The sequence below is a fragment of the Sinohyriopsis cumingii genome, unplaced genomic scaffold (assembly GCF_028554795.1).
Source record: "Sinohyriopsis cumingii isolate HCF-2022 unplaced genomic scaffold, ASM2855479v2 utg000813l, whole genome shotgun sequence".
Classification (NCBI taxonomy): Eukaryota; Metazoa; Mollusca; class Bivalvia; order Unionida; family Unionidae; genus Sinohyriopsis; species Sinohyriopsis cumingii.
This window is the reverse complement of record NW_028315934.1, coordinates 968,919-985,518: the sequence shown is the minus strand read 5'-3', so window position 1 is coordinate 985,518 and position 16,600 is coordinate 968,919. Positions and strand designations below refer to the sequence as shown.

Below are 16,600 nucleotides of genomic sequence, written 5' to 3'. Positions count from 1 at the left end.
TACACCTCCATTGGACAGATGTACGTGCCTGGAAAAAAGAGCGTTTTGACGCTTTTACCCAAGAAGTGGCCCAGTATGCTCGAGAGTTGTGATCCTTCCTTTAAACGTCCAAAGAAAAAAGTCACTTTTCAACCTGTGTTAGTGACGGTACCAGAAGAAGAATTCGTCACCCAGGACAGGACTGTCTTGGACACTCCTGAAAGACCCTTTCAGGAGGACACTTGTGTGACCTTACCCCCTATAGAACTGGTCAGAACATTACCCAAAACGTCTTGTACAGAAACTTGTTTCTATTCCACGTTGATGGTTTTTATGTGCCTTTTATCGTTGTACTTAAGCCTTTGGCTTTTATGTATTTTTGTCTTTCGTCTTCATGTTTAAAACATTCAATGTCATGAAAAAGTATAAAAACACTTGTCTTGTCTGTTTTCGTCTCACAAGTGACATTCCTGACACTATGGCTACCTCTGCTGTCTCTGCTCCCTCTTCCTCTACTGTCAAAGTCATCGACGAACACTTAGATCGTGCCAGTTGGGAAGCTTTGTATCTTCGCCATCCCTTTAACATGCTCATTGCTGGACCTAGCGGTTCAGGCAAAACCGAATTCGTCAAACGTGTGATCCAACATAAACATCATTTGATCGATCGACCACCTCAACGCATCGTGTGGTGTTACAAATAGCGGCAGTCGGCGTACAGCCTCTTGCGAGAAAGTCAAGGCGATTCCATCATGTTTGTGGAAGGCATTCCTAAAGAAGACGACGGAATCGTCTCTGACTCCCGTCAAACCCATTTCGTCATTTTCGACATGTTATAAGAAGACGAAGAAGAAATTAAACTTTGATTTACGCGCAAAGGGCATCTTCGTAATGCCAGTTTCATTTACATCACTCAAAATTTGTTTCAACAAAGTAAAGCCCATCGCACCATTAGTCTCAATGCGCATTACGTGGTCTTGTTTAAAAGCCCTTTAGATAAATCGCAAGTGCAAGTCTTAACCAAACAGTTAGGAACGCCTTGGCTGACTCAGGCGTACGACGATGCCACTCAAACTCCACACGCTTATTTACTCGTCGATTTGAAACCTACGACCCCCGATGATTTGCGATTTCGTACCCAATTGTTTCACCACTGGTGTCAAGACGGAGGACCTGTCCTGTACACGTCTCCGTCCTCGACTTAACCCCTACAAAAAAATCTATAAAAACCTCAGACACTTTTCGTCTGTCTCACACACCGTCAACATGACGTCCCTTCAGTCGCATCTTCCCGTCAAATTGATTCTTGCATTGTACGGCATCAGTCGAGAAAAAAATCCACAAATACGGGCTCGTGTCTTAGAAGCTAGTCTCAAAGAAGTCTTACGATTGTTCACGGTGACAGCACGTCAATTACTACAAGGGATCATTCAGATTCCTCATCAAACCAAGCCCTGTTTTGATCGAAACAAAGTCGCTTTGACCCAACTGGCCGATCCCCGCATCGACACTCAAACCAAAAAACAAATCATTTTGAAACCTGGAGGGAACGGTACTCTAGGAGGTGTCATCATTCGCTCTCTCTTAAGATCGGATTCTAATGCTCCCAAAGTTCTCCCCAAGAAAAAAGTCAAACGAAGCTCCAAGAAGAAGAAAAAGAGCCACGTCGGCAAGACCAGGTCCCCAAGGACACCCGTGTCTCCAAGAACTTCTCCAATGGCGGGACCCTCCTCTTATCAGTCACCACCCCGGAAAAAGAAAAGCCCCCAGAAAAAGAAACAGAGAAAAAGTCCCCAGAAAAAGAAAAGCCCAGAGAAAACTAGTCGCAAGAGAGGCACTTCGGCCAGGACGCAACCTTACACTCGCAAACCACGACCTGCAACGGCGGTGACCGCGTCTCCGGTAGCCTCATTTTCATCCACTTCTCCGTTGATGACACCAAGAACTGAAAAGTACTTGGAGATGTTGATCACACCGAGAACTTCTCCTTTGATGACCCCAAGAACTTCTCCAGTGGCAGGACCCTCCAATTTATCGGCAGTGGCCGATGCTCACAAAGTACCTGCTCCCAAAATCAAAGTTCAAGAAAGATCGGGCATGTTACAGAGTTTACTGGATTTGTCCAAGCAAGAACTGGCTCGATTTAGTCCGTTGCGTACCCCTGCACGACGTGTCATGCCTGTCCTCAAATTGATACGCCGTAAAGACAATCAGTGGCGACGCGTTCCAGTATAAAAAAAGCCTGCAACAAAGTAGGGGTATTAGTGAACTCCCAAAAGATGTCACCTCCAAGAAGTCAAAAAAGAAATGGACAAAGGCAGACTCGTCATCCGACAAAACGCTTAGCCAAGCATCGACGTTACCCTAAGAAAAGACACAGTCGTTGCAAGAAAAAGAGGCGTCAACAAAGGGAAGGATTCCTTGGCGATTTTGGGAAAAACATTGTCACCTTTATGACAAAGCGATAGTCCCAAAAAATGATAAAAGGGCATGTGTTAAGTCATCGACGTTAGTGTATGTTTGGTGAATGTCCCGGAACCCACAAGCAAAGATGTCACCCTCCAGAAAACATTCCTCTTTTAAACCCCAAGGAATGAAAAGGAAAGGACTGCCTCCACGTTTAGTCAAACATGGGGACATGTTATCTGTCCTGTCCAAAGCTTCTCCACCCCTGCGAAAAAAACTCATTCAAACGGCCTCCAAAGAGGTCATCGATATAGTGTGCGAATGTTGTTTCAACGTGTTGAAAGGCACGATCCCTTTGTCCAAACACCAGAAACAATGCTTAGGCAAATATCGTCACGTTCTTCGCCAAATGGTTTAAAAGAAAATCCCCATTGGACAAAAGAAGAAGATGTTGGTCCAACGTGGAGGAATTTTACCCCTCTTGTTAGGCCCATTACTGAAAGGAGTCTTGGGAACCGTGTTTGGAGGACAGGTGGGAGCAAGATAAAAAGGCCCTCTGGAGTCCAAGATCTCAGAATTGACCCCTGACATCCCATGGAAGGACGAAAACTAGCTTTAGTGCCTTACAAACAATGGATGGAATACCATCGTTGGCAAGAACAACGCACCCCACATTTACCTCCCAATCCCAATTTGAGCGAGATGTCCCAGTTACAGCACGAATTGCAAACCTTGATGGATCGCCAAGATTTGTCCGAAACAGAAAAATCACAAAAGTACGGTCAACTCTTGCAACGACTGTAACTCTTTCAGCAAAAAGCTTTAGACGAAACAGCTCTACCCACTCTGAAAGATTTTAAGACCTTGATGAAAAGTCCATTCCCCACACCATCACCACCACCACTACTACCATCCCCAGGGGTCACCAGAGATGCTACCCCACGAAGGCTTGAGGAAGAATAGATACGAGAAGTGTTTCAAACACCGTCAGCAGCTCCCATGTCTAGTAAGATTGCAGCATCCTTGTTGACCCCGTCCCCCACACCCCAACGAGAAGAAATGAGAGCTTGGGTTAAAAAGATGATGTCCACTCCTCCGTCGACAGAAGTGAAAAAGAAAGAAGGGAAACCAGAAGTGAAAAAAGAAAAGAAGACCAAAGCCATTCCATTGCCACCTCCACCACTACCTTCGACTTCTACTCCCGTAGCTCATCGGACACGTAAATCCGTTTCCAAACCACCCTTTCGTCCCACCCAAAGTAACATCACCGAAGAGTGGGTGACTTATTAACACAGAAAAAATGGAGAAGGTGTTAGCCAGCATTTACTATGACCCCTCCCATCCTGCAGGTTACGCAGGAGTTCAAAAATTGTATCGTGCTGCCAAAACTCGACTGAAAAGTCTCCGTTTACCTCAAGTGCAAAGATGGTTACAAGAACAAGCTACCTACACTTTACACAAACCCATTCGACGCAAGTTTTCCAGAAGTCACACCCGAGTGGAAGGCATCGATCATCAATGGCAAGCCGATTTAGCCGATGTCTCTCATTTAGCCAGCTACAATCGTGGCTACAAATATTTGTTTTGTGTCATCGACGTCTTTTCCAAATTTGCCTGGGTCGTGCCCTTCACTTCCAAATCGAGCAGTGAGTTAGTGCGAGCCCTGCAACGGGTGTTGAAACAAAGCTGTCTTCACCCTCTTCGATGGCAAACTGACAAAGGTACCGAATTTCTGAACCAAGCTTTCCAAAAAGAATTAAAGAAATGTGACATTCATTTTTTTACCACCGAGAATCCTAAAACCAAAGCCAGCATCGCGGAACGTTTTCAACGCACTTTGAAAGAACGCATGTAGAAATATTTTACGCATCACCACACTCTGAAGTACATCGACATCTTACCGCACCTGGTGCAAGCGTACAACCAATCTTACCATCGAAGCATTGGACGTGCCCCGCAAGAAGTGACTCCCGACAACGAAGTGCTGGTGTCTGATCGCCTGTTTGGTACGTCCCCGACGAGAGCTGTCCCCAAGAAAAGTGGAGTGTTGGTCGTAGGAGATTGGGTACGCATTGGCAAAACCAAACGTACTTTCGACAAAGGTTACTTACCTAACTGGACCACCGAATTGTTTCATGTCACTGGACGAGTGCATGGCCGTGATCCTGCCGTCTATAAATTGGAAGACATGAACGGAGAAGTGCTCAAAGGAACGTTTTATTTGTCAGAGTTACAACGTGTCACCAAAAAACAAGACGACGTGTACGACATCGAAAGCATTCTCGAACGCAGAACCCGTAAAGTGGCAAAACGACGTGTCAAAGAAGTCAAAGTATGTTGGAAAGGATATCCACCCAGTTTTGATTCTTGGATCGACGCTTCGCAAGTCATCGACTATAAAAGGAAGTGACCATCATGCCCTTCCACACAGACGCAGCTACGGCGACCACTCCTTCACCCAGTTCTTCTCTGCAAGATTTATAAAAACAACCCTTGTGGGTGTGGTGTGGAGAACGTCTGCCTAAAATGCAAATCGTCTTTTTCTGCCAAATCTTCGTGGTGTATTGTGTCATCGGGGCCGCCATTGCCAATTTGAGTTTGCAACAAGGAGACAAACAATTGTGGACCATTTTCTTAAGCAGTTTCATCGGTTACCTGCCTCCCAATCCATCCCTGAATTCTCCTCGAACGGAAACAACGGGAACCTTGTGTCCAGTGCCAGTGTCAGTCACCACTCCAATGACAACAATCACATTTTGGGCGGAGACACGCCTCTGACTTCCAGTAACCCCTCGGACAGCCACAGAACTCTGGAATTATTAGTCACACTAACCAATTTTACTTAACCTTACCCAGTGACAGTTCCATGGAGGTGTTTCCCAGGAACATGTTTTGCTGTTACACGGCCAAATTGCCTCCGGCCATCCAATTAGATCGCGAAGCCCATTGGGAAGTGGCTTTGGTAGAAATCATTCACCCGACCCAAGTCCTCAATGTCCTTCCGAATCAAAATTTTTTTTTCAGTGGAAGTTCATGACGAACCATTGCAACAGTACTTGAATAACAACGTCAAATATGATAACAAAATATATAACTCACAAACTCAGAAAACGACCTATCGCTTGATCATTTCCCCAGGCTATTATTTTAGTGGTCAGCATTTGGTCAGCACCATTGCCTCCAGGTTTGATGTCGTGTTTCTTAAAGCTTTGGAGAGTGTAAAAAAAAGTGTCACCATGGAGTACCACAAAGCAGCTCGTCGCTTCCTGATGAAATTTGACGGGGGTAAAATCATGTCTTTTTTATTTTGTCCTGAAATGTTTGACATGTTGGGCGGGGGTATGGAGATGAGGAAGAAAGTAGAACAAAAAGGCGAAATAGCAGTCATTTCCTACAACGATTCTTTTGCCAAGTTCTTTCGTGCCCCGGTAGAACAGAACCAAGGACTGAATTTGATCTTTGTTTACTCCGATGTGGTAGAGTACAACGTGGTGGGACACACCTCCGTACCGTTACTGCGTATCATTCCTTTCAAAGTGGATTCTGCCACGGTCGCTGACGAGGAAGGTGGAAACACTTATCACGTACACCGCGAATTTGTACATCCTCATTATTTACCCGTCAGCAAGTCTTATTTGGACACGGTCAACATTACTATAAAAGGAGATCTGGGACAAAATATTCCATTCACCAAAGGGAAAGTCACGATGAAACTCCATTTTCGAAAACGGTTCTCTAACGACTCGTAAGTCATGTATCCAGTGTACCGAGGGGTTGCTCGACAGCGAGGACATGGTTTAGGAGATATGTTAAAATCAGCCTCTCGTTCGGTGGCTCCGGTGTTGAAACCGGTGGTGACACGCGGATTGCACGCCTTGAAAGATGCGGCACTGACACGAGGCAAAGAATTTCTCCAAAATGTCATCATCGACAAACAAAACCCTAAAGAAGCCTTCGTGAGGGCAGGCAAAAATGTCTTGCTGCAAACAGGTAAAGACCTTTTGGGCCGACGAGAAACACCTATAAATGCCCTACATGCTACCGAGTCAGGCATTCCTACTTCCCTGAAGCCACAGCAAGGACAAGGTAGAAAGAGACGACGAAGAAAACACCCTTTCACCAGACTTCACACGTCTAAAACTAGAAAGAGAAAGAATAGAAGAACCGTTCGAGACTTAGACGTTTTCGATTATTGAAGTATTGAGAAAGAGAACAAATGACGCACCGAGAGTCTTGCGCTTGTTCCAAGTCGGAACTGGATCTGTTTGCCATGCCCCCCACCATGATGACCATGCAAGAATCCCGGTGGGTGAAATTTCACCCCGTCTCCTCTTTGACAGCCTCAGCCCATATCGAGTTTGAAATCAAAGGACAGCCCGAAGATTACATCGATCTGAATAGCAGTTACTTGTACCTGAAAGTCAAAGTTGTCGATGAGGACAATTCGAACCTAGAAGGTGATGAGGTAATAGCTCCCGTCAACAATTTCATGCATTCCTTGTTTAGTGGAGTGGACTTGTACTTGAATAACAAACTTGTCAGTAGCAGCATGGATATTTACCCCTATCGAGCGTACTTGGAAATTCTCTTAACGTACGGAATAGACGCCAAGAACACTCATCTCAATGCCTGTGTGGTATGGGAAGCTGACGATGAGGGCCAGTTTGAAGAATTGGAAATTGATACAAAGAAAGAACACAATGAGGGAATTGTAGCACGAAGACACAAAATCATGGGAGCCAACAAAAGTTTAGAACTGATGGATCGCTTGCATGTGGACATGTGGTTGCAAGAAAAGTATTTGCTGAACGGTGTAAATGTCCGCCTGAGACTCAATCGCAGCAGTACCGCTTTCCATTTGATGGCTAATGTTGCTGCTGCCACTTGCAAAACTGTCATCGAGGAAGCCAGGCTCTACGTACGACGCGTGGAAGTGTTACCTAAAGTGGGAAACGACATCAGTCACACGTTGAGCAGAACGACCGCGAAGTATCCGATACGACGCGTGGAAGTGAAAACCTTCACCATTCCCAAGGGGCAACGATCCATGATCGAAGATCATCTGTTCCAAGGACAGCTACCCAAACGTTTAATCCTTGGTATCGTCGAGAATACAGCCTTCAATGGAGCTGCCGATAAAAATCCTTTCTACGTTCAACACTTTGGGGTGTCCAAGATCGAAGTCAGTCGCGATGGCAAGACCTTGTGTACCCGACCCTTTGAACCTAACTTTGACAAGAAGAATTACTTGAGGTCGTACTTGTCCCTGTACGAAGCCACCGGACAGTTAGGAACCAACACCAGTCATGGCATTACATACGAAGATTATGCAGGAGGCTATGCTTTGTGGGCTTTTGATTTCACTCCAGACCAATGCAGCGACGAGGGACATTTCCACCCTATAAAATCCGGTCAGATTTGTGTGGAACTTCAGTTTGCAAACCGAGACCCTGATGTAACGGTGAACGTCATCCTGTATGCAGAATTTGACAACACGATAGAAATCAACAGTTTGAGGGAAGTCATTCTAGATTATTAGAAGCTATGGAAAACTGTTATCCCTCTTTACCTAGTGGAGAAACTTTGGACATGGAATGTGAGGAGACTGTGGAAGAAGAAGAAGAATCTCAAGACAAAGACGACGAAGCTATGATGAAGTCTAGATGGCCAGAACAAGAAGCGCATTTAGTCTCCTGTTTTGCCAAACACTTGGTCGAAAAAATTACGGAATTGATCAAGAAAGATTGCTATGGATGTCAAAACGATCATCCCAGTCAAATTCAACACGATAAATGCCTGATGCTGAGTCAAGAAGAAAAATTGGACGAGTATCTGTACGAAGCTTGGAGTTTCATCTCGGACGAAGTCGTGTTGCATCAGTGGTATAAAGACTTGAGTGAACATTCTTGTCCACCATTAACCACTCAAGAGATCCATCGTATCGAAGCTCTCCTGAATCAGAGTGGGGAGACGAAGCGAAGAAACGGTTATTTGTTAGACATTTTCAAGCAAAAAGTCAGGATCGAATTGATCACTTATTATTACATGTGAAGAAGAAAACAAGACAAACCATGGATACCTGGGAACTTTATTACCTTTTGAACCACAGCTAGTACACGGCTTCTTGGAATCCTGTCGTCTGTGCTGAAGATGAACTCCCTCATCGCAAACCTCAAGACCATCAAGCTTATGTGATCAACACGGACGACAGTCATCTCCCAGGAACCTACTGGGTAGCCGTCTACTTTTCTCAAGAAGGATGTGTGGAATATTTCGATTCGTATGGATTGCCTCCTTTGGTAGACGATATCATTGACTTTATGAGAAGAAATGCTCAGACCACCCGATTCAATAATGTGAAATTACAAGGCACAGATTCCTTGGTGTTTGGACAATATTGTGTGTATTTTCTGCATCATCGCAGCCTGGGCTATTCCTTAGAACATTTAGTGACTCATTTTGATCCTCGTTCTTCTTCTAGAAACGATGTGAAAGTAGATCAATGGTTTTGTGACCATTATGCTTATCTTTTTTCTCAAGCTAGGAAACGTAGTGTCCATCAATGGCCTAATGACTTCCAACAGTGGAAATCACAATTGCATTCACAACGTTGTCAACCCTGTCCAAAATAATGTGTTAGTTGAAAAAAATGTTTGTAATTTGAAAAAATGTTTGATGTTATATTGTTTGATTATTGTTAAAAATGTTATAGTTGTTTGTTAGTGTTAAGTGATTTTGAATATAAAAAAATGTTTTGAAGAAAAAATGCCTTTGTCTTTTGTTTTGCTATAGGAATCTTGATTCACGCTCTTTGACTTCTTACTATCCCTCTCATGACACTCATTGAACGTTCCGGCTCGAAAACCGTGTAGGGATGTTTTCCTTCAGGTCCGCGCTTTGACTTTAAAACCGGGGGCAGTCTCCAGTCTAACCATCCATTGTCGACTCATCCTCCTACGAAGATGTGCTCCAGACTAGCTAAGCTAAACGAATCCTACGTGAATTTGCATAGGGTCAGACACAGTCTGATACCGAAGCCTGAAGAGACAGAGAATGTGAGAATGTTAAAAGTCACTGAAGACCTAATAGAAGAGATCTTCAGAGAAGAAATTAACAGGGAAAAAGAAGAATGGACAGAGAAGTACAGACTTCAGAAACAGCAGAGAGAGGAGCAACAGCAGCAGCAACAGCAACCTGAACCTGACAGAGGCTTTGTCGACTGTCGTATCCATACCAAAGAGTTCTTTTTCTCTTTCCGAAGAAGCAGACCTTATCCTGTGAGAAAGCCTGTCGTCAGAGGAGGCCGCAATCTTAGAACCTAAAAGATTGCCATAGCTTCAAGTTAACATAAAAAAACAGCCCTTTTCAGGGCTACCCCAACCTCTAGAAAAGAAATAACAATCGATTGCTTATAATAAGTTAAAAAATAGAAGTGCGTGTATAAGCACATGAATTATTTATCTTGCTTAGAAAGTGTGTGTGATTGTAAGCGCTCACGTACGTTTTTGTGGATAGTAGATTATGATTATGTTTTTTTTTTTGCTGTTTGAAGTGTGGGAATAGTAGATTTTGGGTTTGATTTGACTGCTTTGGGTATGTGGATAGTATATTATTTATTTAATGACATTTTTAAATTAGTAATGGGTAGTAAAAAAAAAGTGAGTGAGTGTTTCTTTTAGGTCCGTGCGTTGTTTGGTCATGATCTAGGTAATATAAGTTTTGTCTTAGAGGGATGTTTTCCTTCACGTCCGCGCTTTTCGTATAAATTGAAAATCGCTCGGCAATTTAGCTACCCTTGTTGATTCATCAACACTAGAGAATGAACACCAGACTAGCGATACTGTTAGAACTTCATGTGCACCTGGAATATGCCAGGCGTATAGTGAATGAGCTGGCTTCGGAGGCCATTGTTGAAGAAGGGAGAATAAAAGAGGAAGAGGAGCAAAAAAGGAAAAAAGAAGAGGAGGAAAAGAAAATAGGAGAGAGGATGTCGTATAAAATTCCAGAGACAGAGGATTGGGGTGCTGAAGCCAATCATCCTCCCTCTGCGCTCCCAGTCAAAAGAGTCAACTGGAAAGATTGGAGTAGAAGGTGTGTGTGTGTGGTGCCAGGCCTGGAAGGTGCCATCATTAACTAGGTGCAGTGGAGTTCTTAAAAAACAGCCCTTTTCAGGGCTACTCAAACCTTTAGAAAAGAAATAGTAATAGATCTGCCAGTGTGTGTATGTAGAGTAGTGTGAATATAAACACTGACTCTTTTTTCCTAGTGTGAGTGTATGTGTTTGTGTTTGAAAGCGCTCACGTACGTTTGTGTGGATAGTAGATTATGATAATGTTTTTTGCTGCTTGTCGTGTGTGCGTGTGTGTGTGTGTGTGTGTGTGTGGATAGTAGATTATGGTTATGTTATTTGTCTAGTCATTACTGTGTCAATAGTAGATAATATGAGAAAAGTAGGGGATGTTTTCTTTCACGTCCGTGCGTTGTTTAGTCATGATCTAGGTAATATAAGATTTGGGTTTTAGGGGATGTTTTCCTTCACGTCCGCGCGTTTTAAGTGATGATCTAGGTAATATAAGATTTGGGTTTTAGGGGATGTTTTCCTTCACGTCCGCGCTTTTTATATAAGAACCCACAAGGTTCGTCGTTCGCACCATTCTACAAAAGAATAAAAAAGAAGATGGCTTCGAACCACCTTGACAAAATGAAAAAATTGCAAGACGTTTTGGACAATTTAGGAATAATGGAGCAAATGTTAGTAAGACTGGACGAGGATAGCTATTCTTATAGTCCACAAAAAATAAAGATGGAGATCAACAATTTAAGAAAACTAAATGAAATCATCAGTGCTCTGCTGAAAGAAATAAAGGATGAGAAGGAGGATGAAGAGGAAAGGATAAGGATGAGAGCTTGGAATGAAAAAATTGAAAAGGAAGAAGAAAATGAGAAGAGGAAGAAATAAGAGGAGGAAAAGCAGAAAGAGGAGAAAAAGAAGAAAAAGGAGGAAGAAAAAAAAGAAAAGAAGAGAAAAAGTGTAGGAGAGAAAATAAGAAGCTGGTGGAAGAATAGAATAAATTAGAAGAAGAAGAAAACCAAAGGCCCTTTTCAGGGCCCATTCAATGCCTCGAAAAGATCTTGACTTTCATTGTCTACCCCCTTTGTGTGTGTGTGTGTGTGTGTGTGTGTGTGTGTATGTTCTATCCCTCTCCCCTGTTCCATTTCCATAGACCCATAAGGTCGGGACCTTATTATAATAGGGTCCCGACCCTGTTCCATTTCCCCTTGTCCCTAGACAGGCCCACACTATATTCCTATGTTCAATTCCCCTTGTCCCTAGACAGGCCCAAACTATATTCCCATGTTAAATTCCCATTGTCCCCAAAGTGCCGGGCCAGTTTTCCCTATGTTAAATTTACATAGTCCCCAAAGTGCCGGGACCCTGTTTTTAATGGTAAGTCCCATTGCCCCTAAAGTGCCCCTATTCACTACTCACGTGTACCTATTACTACGTCACGGTATTTTATGCTTCGCTAGTATGTTGCCATGACATGTGATTTCACTAGCTAAATGTGATCTGAGACGAAGACATTGTATGCAACAGATAACTGAGACTGCTTTAATATGTTCATAAAGGACTGATTGAAACAACTAAATTTGAAACAAGTGTTAGCAAAGAATGTTGTATTTCGTTGCAGATTGCAGGTGCGAGAAAGAAGAAAATACGCCATTCTGATCATATCAACCCGTTATGTGCCAAAATGTTCAATTAGTTTTATCTTGGGTAAAATCACTGTGCCTATAAATATTCTATGAGATCTTATAATATTTACAGTTGATGGACTATTGTACTATATGTGATTTTATTAGATGTGCGGTTGAAGCAGTTCATAACATTTTGGGTGAAACTGCATTTACTTGAATTCATTTAATTAAAGTTTGAAAATCATATTTTTATATACGCTTATTCAAGTTACGGGAATTTGTTACATTTAAGAGTTTAATAAACAACATCAAAATTATATATTGTCGATTTTGCCAACGACTATGTTTTCAAAACTGATCCGTTTTTACTTTATAAGTTTATGATTTTGTACTCATGTCGAGATCGTTTCAGCTAACCCGGATATGATGTTGTATGACCTCTCGGATTTCTTGAATATGCCCGCCATGTTGGAAATGTACCTATCTCGCCAAAGCGAGATTTTCTCATCATGGTAATTGACAAAGGATGTTTATGTATATAGCGATACTATCATTAACATTGGACAAGTGACGTTGAAGTTCTACAGATTTGAAATCCTGTGTCAAGTGATATCACTCAGTGCAATTCTTTTTGTTCGTTACATCTATCGCCTGTTTGTGGATCTCTTGTGTGCTCGAATTGCAAACTTAGTATTCGTGATATTATGTTGGTCCTAAATATAAATGGTGACGATAGGACATCAAATATAACCGGCATTATGAAAATCTTCTCGTATTTGCTCCAAGTAACCAGAAAATTATATCGACATGGGGTTTCCACATGAAGACCCCTTGTTATGTTAAGCTGGTCTTGGATGCAAATGACGCCGATCTTATATCCAATATGGCCAACACGACAGACATCTTGAAGATCTCATTAATTCTATTCCAGAATTGATGGTCATATCGACATAGGATTTTCATGAACATACCTTTTATAATCTAATTGGTTCTAAATTAAAAGGATTCCCCGCAAATGTATGAATGTCACAAATGAACATATGGAAAATCCCGTTTGCATGACCATATTGGGGCGGGAGTTGCACAAAGGATTTTCTAGTGGTTTCTCTGTCGTATTAAATGAAAATTTTGTCGATTTTACACCTAATATGGTCGCAACAGATACATTTAAAATTCTTTTCTTGCAAGAACATTAGAGATGGTTTCTACACTCGGCAATTAAGAAAGAATTCCTAGATATTTCTTTTGGACATAGAGTGTCAGCTCCTTCGAGGAATTTTTGTCCCTCATTATCACCTGTAAGTCATACCAGTTTGCTTCATAAGTCATACACAACCCAGTGTGCTTGATTAGTCATACACAGCCCAGTGTGCTTGATAAGTCATACACAACCTAGTGTGCTTGATTAATCATACACAGCCCAATGTGCTTGATTAGTCATACTCAACCCAGTGTGCTTGATTAGTCATAAACAGCCCAGTCTGTTTGATAAGTCATTCGCAACCTAGTTTGCTGATAAGTCATACATACACAACCGAGTCTGCTTAATAAGTCATACACAACCCAGTCTGCTCTTTAAACAATTGCTTCCACATCTGCTCAATCCGCCGCATGCAGCCCAAAGTGATATGTTGTTGTTGTTGATGTTGTTTTTGCTGTTGTAGGGTTTACCGCCACTTTTCAGCACAATATTGCGGCCAGTATTAGTGGTGGAAGAAGAACCCGGGAAAACCCCAGAAAGAACCACCGACCCACGAGAAGCTACCGGCAAGCTTTCTCACATATTCACATTAGCCGAGCACGAGACTCGAACCCACACAGACAGAGATCAGATGGGAGTGATCTGTTACGGAAAGCGCTTTAGACCATTCGGCCATTTGGGGCCCCCAAACTGATATGTAAACCAAATGTAGAAAAATCGGCTTGGTAAGCCGTATACAACCCGATCTGGACGACAAAATCAATTGCAGCCAAATCTACTTGATAGGCCATATGCAGCCCAAGCTGCTGGATAAACATAATTAGATAAGCTTAACACGATATTGTCTCTTAATGCATTTGTAATATCAGTAAATATATACGGAAAATGTAAGAGTACAGTTGTATTATCTGGATTTTAAAGTACATGATGTGTAAGTATACTATAAATGATATGATGATATGTTCGGCTGGTCGAGGTGTGTTGAGCAATTTTAAACTTAGTAACATGCAGAAAGCAGAGATAGATGGCTGTACTTGTTTAATACAAAAGTGACGTAGAAACAGTACTTCATAAAATGATTAAGAGGCGCAAGTGGACTGCAGCTGTCTTTTCTGACCGATATGCATAATAAAGGACAGGAGAAAGTGCGTGTGTATGGGTGTGCGATTTGTATTTTTAATATAGCGTTAACAATTTTCAGTCATATCGCTACGATGTCTGCAATGTGGCAGTTTATAGTGATGTCTGGCACTGGGGCATCATACCCTTGATATGTAGCATGATGTCCCACCCAGTCACATTATCCTGAAAAGAGGCCAACCAGTCCTAACACTAACCTCTTAATGTTGAGCGCCAGCGAGGCAGCGTTTAGCACCACGTACTGAGGGAGGAATTTAATTAACTCCTTTTCTCTGACTGATACCAACGAATCTCAATAATAATAGTTGTTTAATTTTACATATATTTATTCGAGATCTACATTCTTCAGATTGCTTCTATATTTTTGTATTTAATACATTTATGTACATTAAAAAGTGATAATAGTTTAGACAAATATGCACGCACCGAATTCTGCATTTTCATAAGTGGTGGATCCATTCTTCCTCAGACATGATTCACACAAAATATGCACAAAATCCACTTTTGTCATATAAATAGCAGATGTGTCAGTGCCTGATTACTCACCCACCCACGGTTTTGATTCAAAACTATGTATTCAATGCTTTGCAACCTAAATGGAACTAGATCATTTACACGTACTTATGACATTAGTATTCTCAAACGCTCCCTCTCTCTCTCTCACACACACACACACACACACACACACACACACAGACACACACACACAGACACACACACACAGACACGCACTCACACACACACACACACACACACACACACACAGACACGCACTCACACACACACACACAGACACGCACTCACACACACACACACACACACACAGACACAGACACACACACAGACACGCACTCACACACACAGACACGCACTCACACACACACACACACAGACACGCACTCTCTCACACACACACACACACACACACACACACACACAGACACGCACTCACACACACACACACACACACACGCTTACATAAGACTACAAGATAAAGTGTTATTGACTTTTTAAAGCTAACACGGAGTAAATGCCGGTAACACTTCTTAAGTACTGCGCCCTCTACAAAGAAATAGCAAACCTCCTGTATAGGACAAAATGGAACATTAAAGATTATCTCGTCATCAAGCTTACTGTGTATAAATCTTACATAAGTAATAACTACAATGAAATATCCAGACTGGATACACTATATTACTTATGGTTTGGCTTTTCCATTTCAGTTGTACCGTTAGCTGTCGAAATCCGTTGAAATTCGTCCGTTCCTTTCGGTCTAATGATTTCAGACGATGCACAAAACACACTGGAGACAGGGCCACATATTTTCATTTTCACCTTGGGAGTGTAATTATTGAATTTTTTTTGTCATTATTTGTTTTCCGCTATTTTATACTGATGTAAGCGCAATGTGGTTGTTTTGTATAATGGATCAAACTATAAACTTAATTATCTATTTTAAGGTATGTTTATGTATTGTTAAATTTTTCTCCGACAAATGGTTAGCGACCTCTTATTTGGCAGGCGGAACACTCAGAAAGCAAATGATTACCTGTCCTATGTTGGAAGTATAAAAAATTTCAACATAACAATACAAAGTAAAAACTAAATTAAAAGAACTCAGATTAGCGAGCTTAAAAGAAAGTTTAAACCTTAAAATACAAAAATGTTAAACGGTTGGGATGCCTCCGCGAGTTTGGAACTGGCGACCTCTTGCTTGGCGAGCGGGACACAGATACAGAAAAAGAAAGAAAGAATTAAAGAAATATCTGGATGTTTATATATATGGTTAGTTATTCTGCCTTTCTCTTACTATATGCTTGGACTACGACATGCTATATATTGACGAATTGACAACAACCAACCAACCAACCCCAAAGAAAATAACCCAGAGGTCACCAAGTAATTGTATATAGCGATAAGAGACAAAAGTTACGTTCTTCAATTTCACGTTAACAAATATAATGGTTATACCTAATTAGTTTTACAGTGCATTTTATGTTATTGTGTACACAGAATCGGAGACAGTGCATGTATAGGATACGAGACCGTTTGTGTGTAGAATAGGATACGAGGTGTGTGTATAATAGGAGACCATCTCAACAAATAGCGCTATTCATATACTAAATGGAGATGGAACGAGTTCAATATTATATGTATGACAGCGTGGCAATAGTGA

At 41.9% G+C, this 16,600-nt stretch overlaps 1 protein-coding gene across 1 annotated transcript in view; it reads left to right on the top strand.

Moving 5' to 3' along the window:
* The first annotated feature begins 16,427 nt into the window (after positions 1-16,427).
* The window catches only part of LOC149773206 (neo-calmodulin-like), a 66,282-nt gene continuing 66,109 nt past the window's right edge, over positions 16,428-16,600 (top strand). The window contains exon 1 of the mRNA XM_089946634.1: positions 16,428-16,596. Coding sequence (XP_089802760.1) covers positions 16,549-16,596 — 48 coding nt within the window. The 5' untranslated portion in view covers positions 16,428-16,548. The remainder of the gene's footprint in view (positions 16,597-16,600) is intronic.